We start from the raw sequence: 11,713 nt of genomic DNA, 5'->3' as shown, positions 1-11,713 counted from the left end.
ATGACTTTTGGGATTTCATTGGCTGTAAAGCCCCTTTCCCATATCAGTTTTTTTCCATCAGTCGCAATCTGTCGCTTTTCTAAAAAAACGGATCCAGCGACTGATGCCTCCGGATCCGTTTTTTTCTCATAGACTTGTATTAGCGACGGATTGTGACAGATGGCCTCACGTTTCGTCCGTGGTTTTCTGGATCCGTTGGAAATTTTGTGTCCGTCGGCTATAATGGAAGCCTATGGGCGTAGGATCCGTCGATGTCCGTGAAATGACGGAATCCTGTGACGGATTCCATTTTTTTAAACTGAGCATGCTCCAATATTATTACCAGGTAGGGCAGTCAGATCCAGTGAAAAAAACGGATCCATCGCATCAGTTTTTCAAAAACTGCCGGATTGCGACTGATGGCAAAAAACTGATGTGTGAAAGAGGCCTAAGGCTAGGTTCACATTGCGTTAGTGGGCAGCATTTAACGCATCCGTAAGGCTACTTTCACACTAGCGGGTTTTTTTTTGTGCTGCGCCTCTTGCCCATTCCAAACGCTTACAAAAAACGCATAAAGCATTTTGTATGTGTTTGCTGTTTTTTTGCACATGCGATTGAACTAGTATGTCGGCATATTAACTATAAAAACGCATGCGATTTTAAACGCATGCGTGCGCATGTCCTAGTGGACGCGTGCGATCGCATACTGTAATTTTGTTTTTTGCGCATTCCGTGCGCATGCCTTTTTTGGCAGCAGTTGGGCGCACAGAAAAATGCAACATGTAGCGTCTGGCGCGCTTGGGCGCACACCTGGAAAAAACACAGCGCACGAAAACGCACATGAACGCGTACATGCGCTATACCATGCGCCCACCATGTTAAAGATAGGGGAGCAATGCGCATGCGCACGATAGCGCAGCGCAAAAAAACGCTAGTGTGAAACCAGCCTTACATAGCGGCATTAACGCTATGTAACGGATGCGTTAACGCACCCATAGACAGCAATAGACGAGCGCATCACTAATGCATGTCATAATCGGCATGCGTTGGCGATGTGCCGTCATTCTGCGACGGCCCCTCGGACGTGGGCTGCAGCGTCCGAGGGTCCGTCACTGCTAGCGCAGATGGAGCGCTAGCGGGATCACATAACGCATTCATTTTTAGGCAGTAGCGCTAATGCAGCCAGTCAATGCTATGTGAACCTGGCCTAAGCCATAATCATCCACATTAACAGAAATAAACACGTGGAATAGATCACTCTGTAATGAAGAACAGAAAAATACATTTCCCCTTGCGCATTACCTGTAGCAAACTTTGCCACACAGACTTCTACATTGAATCAATGGGGAAAATCCACAACAAATGTGTGCTCAGCCCAGAAAAGCCCAGATGTGCAGCAGATCTCCACACCAGGGGTGAAACTGCAGCAATTCAACTCCAGTGATGCCCCTGACAAGCTGTGCTCCTGCCTGTGGAGGGGAGTCTGGAAAAGGGCAATCACCTGTCCAGCAGGTAAAGTCTGCCAGTGACAGGTCCGTGTACTTGGGGGAGTTTTGGGATGGGGGGGGCTGGTTTCCACTGGATCACAGAGGGGGGTTGCAATCACTGGGGGAGAACAGTGTGGAATCCCTGCACCGGGTGGATTGGTTTATATGGAAGTGATAGAAGAGGCGGATGGATCCATCCCTGTGTTTGGGGGCTGCAGCTCATCGCCCAGCTGCATCCATCAGCCCTGTCCCACCAGATTCAGCACTGGGAGCACTGGGAGGAGGGAGCTGCTCCTGACATTGCTGGAATAATTCCGCTTCCGCTGGCAGCAGAGCCTCCCCTCCCTGCAGCCACCCAGCAAACATGGCCACGTCCCCCCAAAAGTCTCCCTCTACCCCCAAATCACCGACCCCCAAGTCACCCCCGTCCAGGAAGAAAGACGACTCCTTCCTGGGAAAACTCGGAGGAACTTTAGCCAGAAGGAAAAAAGCCAAAGAAGGTAAGAAGCTGCTACAATGTAAGAGTATAAAGCAGAGCAGCCCCTGCCTGCGGCACATTCCCCCCCCCCTGCTCCTGCCTGCAGCACATCCCCCCCGCTCCTGCCTGCAGCACATATCCCCCCCCCTGCTCCTGCCTGCGGCACATCCCCCCCCCCCTGCTCCTGCCTGCAGCACATATCCCCCCCTGCTCCTGCCTGCAGCACATCCCCCCCACCTGCTCCTGCCTGCAGCACATATCCCCCCCCTGCTCCTGCCTGCGGCACATCCCCCCCCCCCTGCTCCTGCCTGCAGCACATCCCCCCCCGCTCCTGCCTGCAGCACATATCCCCCCCGCTCCTGCCTGCAGCACATATCCCCCCCGCTCCTGCCTGCAGCACATCCCCCTCCTGTCTGCAGCACATCCCCCTCCTGTCTGCAGCACATCCCCCTCCTGTCTGCAGCACATCCCCCTCCTGCCTGCAGCACATCCCCCTCCTGCCTGCAGCACATCCCCCTCCTGCCTGCAGCACATCCCCCTCCTGCCTGCAGCACATCCCCCTCCTGCCTGCAGCACATCCCCCCCCCCCTGCTCCTGCCTGCAGCACATCCCCCCCCCCTGCTCCTGCCTGCAGCACATCCCCCCCCCCTGCTCCTGCCTGCAGCACATCCCCCCCCCTGCTCCTGCCTGCAGCACATCCCCCCCCCTGCTCCTGCCTGCAGCACATCCCCCCCCCTGCTCCTGCCTGCAGCACATCCCCCCCCCTGCTCCTGCCTGCAGCACATCCCCCCCCCCTGCTCCTGCCTGCAGCACATCCCCCCCCCCTGCTCCTGCCTGCAGCACATCCCCCCCCCTGCTCCTGCCTGCAGCACATCCCCCCCCCCTGCTCCTGCCTGCAGCACATCCCCCCCCCCTGCTCCTGCCTGCAGCACATCCCCCCCTGCTCCTGCCTGCAGCACATCCCCCCCCCCGTGCTCCTGCCTGCAGCACATCCCCCCCCCCGTGCTCCTGCCTGCAGCACATCCCCCCCCCCGTGCTCCTGCCTGCAGCACATCCCCCCCCCCCTGCTCCTAGCTGCAGAGCATTGCAGTATATCCACTGTGCTGGGAGACATAGGCTTGGGAATCTCGGTGGTCTTCATCTCAGCAAAGTGACACCCACCTGGGAGCATCAGGCAAACGCTGCACTGAGCTCTGCTCCAACATCCCCTGAGAGTGAAGGAATGTGCAGCCTCCATGGCTCCAGGGCAGCCGCTCCCTGGTCTGGACACAAGTGCAAAGAAAATCCACAGACTGCAGCCGATCACCTGTGTCTGTGCCAGAAAAGACTGTCACTGTAGGAAATGTGTCCACAGGTGTATATATTATATTACACAAATTGTGGATCTTGTAGAAACCATAAATATTTCTCTATTTACTGTATGTTCAGGCTTCCCTTTACACGCAGTGTTTATTCCGATAATCGACATAGTCACTTTATAAATACAATTTTTCTTTCCTGCTGATCCTGAGTTACCTCCAGTATTAGGCCATGTGCACACGAAGTTTGAAGTGCTACGGATTTTTCCGCGCGGATTTGGAAAAATCCGCAGGTCAAAAGTCCTGCGGTTTATCTGCGGATTAGCCTGCGGTTTCACACCTCATAATGGATAAGGTGTGAAATCGCAGCGAAATCCGCACAAAGAATTGACACGCTGCGGATTGTATCCCGCAGCAAATCCGCACGGAAAAATCCACAGCATGTGCACAGCGTTTTTCAGTTTACCATTGAAAACAATGGTACTGTACAACGCAGCAGAAACTGCTACGGACCCGCAGGGCCAGAAACGCTGCGGATCCGCAGCAGATTCCGCAACATGTGCACATGGCCTAAGGCTACATACGTTACATTACTGATCATGAGTTACATCCTGTATTATACTCCAGAGCTGCACTCACTATTCTGCTGGTGCAGTCACTGTGTACATACATTACATTACTGATCCTGAGTTACATCCTGTATTATACCCCAGAGTTGCACTCACTATTCTGCTGGCGCAGTGACTGTGTACATACATTACTGATCCTGAGTTACATCCTATATTATGCTTCAGAGCTGCACTCACTATTCTGTTGGTGCAGTCACTGTGTACTGTGGTGTAGTAACCACTGAGTCCTCTAGGGGGCGCTGTGTGGATGTCCCAGGAGAAAGGATGAATGGCAGAATACGGAATGGCCATTATGTGTCCCAAAGTGGGTGGCTTTGGGATGGAGACTTATGTGTTGTTCAGCAATGATATTGCTGAGGTGTTGCTTCAATGTATAAGGGAGAAGTCTCCAGGTAACTAGAGAGATGGGCATGCCTGGTTACCTACAAACCCACCCAGGGGTGTGTTTAAGAGTCATAATAAAGTATATGTGTGGCTGTGTGTAATAGGACCTTTAGTGAGGTCATAGCCATGTGATCACCTGTGGGTGTGGTTATGGACCATATAAGGTACCTGAGGTCCGGTCACATGGGAGAGAGCGCATGGATCTGATTGGGCCATGTGGAAGGTCCCGGCAGGCCTATGTAGAGGAAGGTGTGCTATCTTCCTGAAGACCACGTGCTGAGGCTACTGACCCGGTGAGGCCTGTGGATATTGGCTGTATGCGAAGAGGGATAAGCCTCCTGTGTTTGCGGAGGCTCCAGGACTGAGCCTGAAATCATGGACACTTGTGCTTTGTTTTTGCCTGAGCTAAAGGCTATTCATTGTGTTATGTGCTGCTTATGGGTTATGGAGCAATAAACCCTATGAACTGTTAAAGGAACGTGCCTCCTGATTTATTCCCGTGGCTCCTGAGCGAGTTGAATCCCTACAGTACATACATTACATTACTGATCCTGAGTTACATCCTGTATTATACTCCAGAGCTGCACTCACTATTCTGCTGGTGCAGTCACTGTGTACATAAATTACATTACTGATCCTGAGTTACATCCTGTATTATACTCCAGAGCTGCACTCACTATTCTGCTGGTGCAGTCACTGTGTACATACATTACATTACTGATCCTGAGTTACATCCTGTATTATACCCCAGAGCTCCACTCTCTATTCTGCTGGTGCAGTCACTGTGTACATACATTACATTACTGATCCTGAGTTACATCCTGTATTATACTCCAGAGCTGCACTCACTATTCTGCTGGTGCAGTCACTGTGTACATACATTACATTACTGATCCTGAGTTACATCCTGTATTATACTCCAGAGCTGCACTCACTATTCTGCTGGTGCAGTCACTGTGTACATATATTACATCAGTTCTAAAGAATAAATCAATAACATTCCACTAATAAAAAAAAATAGAAAATTGAAACACGAGTCTGATTCAGAGCAAGAGTATATTCACACGACCAATTTCTCAACATACGAGAAAAACTGACCAATTATTCTAATCAGTGTCACTATTATTATTATTTATATAGCACCATTGATTCCATGATGCTGTACATAAGGTATCAGATTTTCTCCTATGTGAAGTGAAGTGAAAAAAAAAAAAGGTATTAATATACATTTTTCCAGGGAACTACCAGTCATGTATAAGGAACAACCCCTACAAGTGTTGCTGGTAAGAATCATACACATTTGCAGAGTATGTGGGTCTAGCAAAGTGTGTCCCACCTATGCACTTGTGCCTAGTGTGGCTCTTAGGTCATCAGTATGTGGCTCCCCGACTTTTGGTAGCTCCTGGTACTATTGTTCTCCAGGCACAGTAATGGGGTTAGACCCGTTTAAACAGTACATTTTAATAGTGTAGTCTTACACTATTCAATACTTTGCGTAAGCTCTGATTTAAAACCGTAATAAAGCATCAACTCTTCTAGGTACTCGTCCCTTGCACACAGTTTTTGAAGGAACTCAGCAGGAGGTTGTTCCAAACATCTTGGAGAATTGACTGTATTTCTCAGTATTAAGGACACCATTTTGGGAAATGCAGCCCAGGACCCTCCATTGTGCGTCACTGCCTCCTTATTGTGCCACTCTCCAGCTCTTTAGTAGCAAACTGCCTTCTCATAGACAATATTTTCAATTTGACTCATCAATTCAGAGCACCTGAGGTCATTTCTTCTGCGCCCCAATTCCTATATTTTTATGCATAATCGAATCACTTGTAAAAAGCAAACAAAACCTCACTAAAACATGTTTTATTGTATATGCATTAAATTTTGATTAAAAAATATATATACATACCGTATTTTTTGGACTATAAGACGCACACCAAATTTTCAAAAAGAAAATGGGGGAAAAAAATTAGTGTCAAATGGGGGTCCGTCTTACAGTCCGAATTCAGCTTACCAGGGTGGATCGGTACAGGTGCAGGATTGGTCACAGAGGTTGTTCGGTGGTCCAGGCTGGTGCGGTGGCCTCCAGGAAATTCGATCCCAGGCTGGTGCGGCAGCAGCTCTCTGTGCTGGGGGGGCGGCGGCTCTCTGTGCTGCGTGGGGGGGCTCCGCTGGCATTTTGTCAGATCTGAATCTCGGCATGCGCTGCCCCCAGCGGCCATTTTCTCGGAGGCCACCGCATTGCAGCTATGGAGCTGCGGGGGGCCTCCGGGCTTTGACAAAATGTTGGCAGAGCCCCCACGCAGCAAAGAGAGCCACCACCGCCCCAGCACAGAGCGCTGCTGCCTCAGCATTTGTAAGTATATTTCGACTCTAAGACGCACCCCCATTTTCCCCTAAAAAAAATTTGGGGGAAGAAGCGTGTCTTATAGTCCGAAAACTACAGTATACATAGACACATACATGAAGAGTGCAGAGTATATACCTCAAAAGCAGCGCATTGTCATGGGTTTACTGCGACAGAGAGGGGCCAGAAGACCTCAGCATCTGATTTCACGCATTCCTACATTGTTAAGCAGTTAAACTGTACAGCTTAGAGTCTTTGAAGCTTTCCTGCTTGGATGATCTCAGCTGTTGAGTATTGGCCGCTCCCCTCTCCTATATATACTCGTCTCTGGCAATCTGGATTGCCAGTGTTAATCTTCTACTGCCTGGTGAGGAATGGATGAGTCAGTTGTTAGTAGAGGCATTTGCAGTGTTGATCTGTGACTGGTGCTTGGTTTTTTAAGCTGAGTGAAAATCCTCTTCTCCTATTTGGTTTTTCTTCCTTTTCTCCCCAGTGTTCCTTTCTGTTGCCTGTGAGTGCATATTTGTTTGATATTTTCATTTATCCCTGTATGTCCTCCCCTGTTAGTCTGCTTTGTGTATATATATTCACTATTACTCTCCACTTCCCTAGGTGAGGTAGGGGACAAATATAGGGCTGATTCATGCGTTCAGCAAGGTACATGGCCATGGCGTCTTGACGCTCAGAAATAATCCGGAGAGCTGGGATTGCTAAGGCTCCACTAACATTAGTGACAGAGAAGGAGCCCCTGGTATTCCGAAAACAGAGATGTGACAAATATATAGGGAAACTAGTCACAGATACCATGAAAACGGGGTCAATATTTGCTCTCTCATAAGCAAGATAGCAGCCCTTGTAAGTTCATGCTAGTGCACTTTTTTCAGAATTTTAATCCCTAGCCAATAAAATGATTTGTTTTAGGTTTTTTTTTTTCATTTCCTGTTGATATTTTGCCCCCTACTGTTACATACTGTCTAGTGTGTTTTTTTTTTTTTTATCATTAAGTTACTTGGCCTTGTTTCCATCGCATCGGTATGGCTTTTGGCCGCAATTCTTCCACAATTTATCTTTTCTGGACAGATTTCCCCAAACAGTATATGGGTGTCGCAGGGACTCGCTGGTTGCTGCTAGTTCTGAGTTGATGGCACTGCTGGACATCTTACAGTTTGAAGGAAAGTAAGCACGATTTGCTTTTCATCTCAGTTGCGGACATATCATTAGTACAACCTGTGTGGCTGCACAAGAGCCCAAGAAGTAAGGGGGCTACAACCGCATCCAAAGCAAGCAGGGGAAGTTCCTCATAATGAAGAGCTATTGGGCTGCAAAGAGCACATACTGTATATTGTTCTTGCACAGGGGTCCTCTGCTGGCTGTGTCCGCCAGTGTTTCATTTGCTGCACTTAGTCTCCTTGGACAAGCATTGAGTCTAAGCTCATTTGTGTTGCCCATTTCTTCATTCTTCAAATAAGCTTAAAGAACACATCTTGAAATCCTTGCCTGGGATACACCTTGCTGATGCAGAATATGTCTTGTTGCTGTACTCTGTCTTGCCACGGTGTAGAACTTGTGATATGAAAAAAGACCAAGGAATCCGGGAAGTGATGATATGGCCCCCACAGAGCTCTGATCTAAACACAAAGTTTGTGTGGAATTCTATGAAGACACATAAAGGTTTGGACATGCCTACATCCCCAGAAGATCTGTGGTTAGTTCTCCAAATTGTTTAGAACAACTTTTCCGCTGAGTTCCTTGAGAAACTGTGTGCAAATTCACCTTGAAGGATTGATTGTTTCGAAGGCAAAAGATGGTCCCATCATTTGTGGCATTTGATAAAAAAAAACAAACAAAAAAAAAACAAAAACTAGTAACACTTCTATTACTTTGCAACATTTGTTTTCCAGCCTAAAACTTTTGCACAGTACTGGGTATGTTTGATCACTACACTTTAACCTCTGTCTATACCAGGATGTCTGTTTTGCTTTCTTGGTGCCCTTCATGTGTGTGTAGATGACTACATTGTGGCTGTCACTAGTGGGTTTTCCCTCACATCACCCTGCAAGGAATCTTCTGTAGTATTAGGGTTTCCAGCTGTGGGTGAGTTCATAGTCGCCCCACATGATTGAGGTCACATCACAAATTCCATTCCAGACACTTCATCATAGGAATATGTTGTGTAGAGGAGTATTAATCCACGATATTAATATTGCGTGGTGGAAACCAAGCTTATAATTCATGAGCAAGCAGCAGAGCTCTTGAATTGCAAGCTCCTGTGTGCAGCTTGAAAAGCGAATTCATTTTTGCTAATGAAGACGTGCAAGTATCAGTGTTGCTTCCTAAGTGGGCGGTTTGATTTCACAGAAGTTTGATTTACTTGGAGTTAGATTCTGTTGTTTAAGTGTTCCCTTAATTTTTTTTGAGCAGTGTACATCGCTTAAGACATGGTGGTAACTTCGCAGTCAATCAGCTCGGTGCCTTGCGCCGTTAATTCTCGCAGAGCCGCTGAACTCGCCAATTGGCTGCAGTGCCGTCGATGTGACATTAACGCTGCAGGCAATAACAGACAACAGGAGCGCCAGAGGAGACTCCGCGCAGAGGTGTGGAATAACGATGCACTCTACAAGTGATAAGGGTACGAGATGTCACCTGGGACTTTTATGCCCCTTATCAGTGTTCTCTGCTTGCAGCCCCATGCCTTTATTTGGCCTCTGAACCGCTTTGTGTTTTTCAATATCTTTTTAGAAGTTACAGTCGGAGGAATTATTTCTTACATGCACGAAGCCAAGTTGCGATCAGATTTATAAAACTGCTGAATAGTAAAGGTCTCCAAATTCCAATCTGACCATTGGGAAATATTCTCTATAAATACCAGCGTGGTTCTTGTGAATGAAGGCTGCGGCTTTGCGGAAGGATATTGCCCGAGGTTTTGCCTCCTCTCAATGTGTTCATTTATTTGGAAAGATGTTCGGCATTCCTTATCTCCTCTTGCCAGCATAAGTCATACAATTTTCTGTGAAGGTCACGATGTGTGCGCACACAGGCAACGGTACTGCGAGAATGATACAAAGACACATGAGTTATTATCAAAGCCCCATTACTTTTTCAATGGCCGCCTCTGTGGCACTGAAGCCTGCAGTTCTGTATATGTTATAGCTGGAATCTCAGGAATGCGCCTTATAATGGAAGACATTTGATAGAACCGGAGGTTAGCAAGCCAACATAACATTGAAATTCTTGCAGAAATTCAGGCTAAATCCATAAGAAATTCAGTCATTTCATCCTTTGAACTTTTCCTTGAAACATGACACGTTTCAAGGTGCAGATTAACGGCTGCGCACATGCTACGTTCCCAATCGGAGGCATATTTTGGAGTCTTACAAAAGGTTCAGAGTAAATACATTTTATTACATATTGTTTTTCAGCATTGAGTGTCCTTCCCATCACGGCCCATGGCAGAAGACACATGCAGATTTTCTGAAAGGAGTTAGCCACTGGGCTCATTGTCTCCCCCTACTGGTTAATATAGTGTATTACCATTTCTTTTTGAAAACATTCCTGATAAGACATCTTTTATCTAATCAATTCCTTGAATCTCTGAATCATTTCCTACACTAGGCATAACACACTTAACTTTCGCCTCAAGTGTCCCTTTAAAACACGTATACACGGTCACCCACGTTTCTAACAACGTTGCATAAACTAAGAGTTCAAGCGAATAAGAAACTTTGCAATGTATCTGATCAGAGAGAATGTGCTCCTTCCTTCGCCTCCTGAATGCATCATTTATTATAAAAATCCATATTGGTTAAAACAGAATATACTTTCTAATCTACAACGTTTCAGATTACATTTGCTTATTGAAATCTATGGCAAGAGGATGGGGGAAAGAAATAACTAGTTTCTAGTAAGTGTTTCATTTCACATCAGCATTAGATTCACTGCTACACTGTTCAGTACTGCTTTCTAATGTGCTCCACGGTGCTACTGCTTTGTGAATATGTGCTAGCTAGAGACAGAAGAGCAGGAATCCCTCGTATATGTGTGCTATGTAGTATTGTAGATATAATAGCAGCTTGTCTTCACGCACTAGCTCAGAGATAACAGAAAAACAAAAATACATTACATGTATTCACAAATAACTTCACACTTTCAATAGCTGAATTGTGTTACGGAGGTAACAATGATTCCTTTTGCCAGCTTCTAGCCCCTTAAGGCTAGTTTCACACTAGCGTTTATGAGCGCAGCGACGGCCTGCGCACGGCCGCAGCTAAGCCCCGCCCCCTGCCGCGCCCGCCGGTAGCTCCGCCCACCGGCGCATGACGCTGCATGCGCCCTGCGTCCCCTATCTTTATCACAGGGGGCGCAGGCCGTGCGCAGTATGCGTTTGGCGGCGCATGCGTCCTTTTGACGGTGCGCCGACCTGCGCCAAACGCAACCTGCTGCAGTTTGGTTGCGTCGGCGCACCGTCAAAAAGGCGCATGCGCCGCCAAACGCATACTGCGCACGGCCTGCGCCCCCTGTGATAAAGATAGGGGGCGCATGCAGCGTCATGCGCCGGTGGGCGGAGCTACCGGCGGGGGCGGGGCTTAGCGGCAGCCGTGCGCAGGCCGTCGCTGCGCTCATAAACGCTAGTGTGAAACTAGCCTTATTACTGTTTTTTTTTTTTTTTTTTTTCATTATTGCTGGTTTTGATCCCTAGCTGATTTTCTTTTTTGCACTTTCCTCCATTGCGATGTCTCAGCTGCCGACATCCAATTTTAACCTGCTGTTATCACCTGTTTGGCCTCTGGTTATATGAATACCTTTCTTGCTGGTACATACAGTTCGGGATAGCACCCTGGGAAGTAATCTGCAGAAAAGCTTAAAAAAAGTATAGCTCTTGTTTATTAATAATAATAAATTTTATTTCTATAGCGCTGACATATTCCGCAGCACTGTACATTTCAGAGGGGACTTGTACAGACAATAGACATTGCAGCATAACAATAATCACATAGATCATAACAGATACCAAGAGGAAAGAGGGCCCTGCTCGCAAGCTTACAATCTATAAGGAAAAATGGGGAGACACGAAAGGTGGGTGGTAACAGTTGCCCTGATTGTATGGACCAGCCATA

The 11,713-nt window shown here is 47.5% G+C and overlaps 1 protein-coding gene across 1 annotated transcript in view; it reads left to right on the top strand.

The window, feature by feature from the left end:
* The first annotated feature begins 1,650 nt into the window (after positions 1–1,650).
* The window catches only part of PARVA (parvin alpha), an 88,178-nt gene continuing 78,115 nt past the window's right edge, over positions 1,651–11,713 (top strand). The window contains exon 1 of the mRNA XM_073578362.1: positions 1,651–1,966. Within this exon, the coding sequence (XP_073434463.1) occupies positions 1,831–1,966 (136 nt within the window). The 5' untranslated portion in view covers positions 1,651–1,830. The remainder of the gene's footprint in view (positions 1,967–11,713) is intronic.

Source organism: Dendrobates tinctorius, unplaced genomic scaffold, assembly GCF_039654945.1.
Source record: "Dendrobates tinctorius isolate UK_male_01 unplaced genomic scaffold, ASM3965494v1 ptg000059l, whole genome shotgun sequence".
In the NCBI taxonomy this organism is placed as follows: domain Eukaryota; kingdom Metazoa; phylum Chordata; class Amphibia; order Anura; family Dendrobatidae; genus Dendrobates; species Dendrobates tinctorius.
The sequence above is the reverse complement of the archived record's forward strand: the minus strand, read 5'-3'. Positions and strand labels throughout refer to the sequence as shown.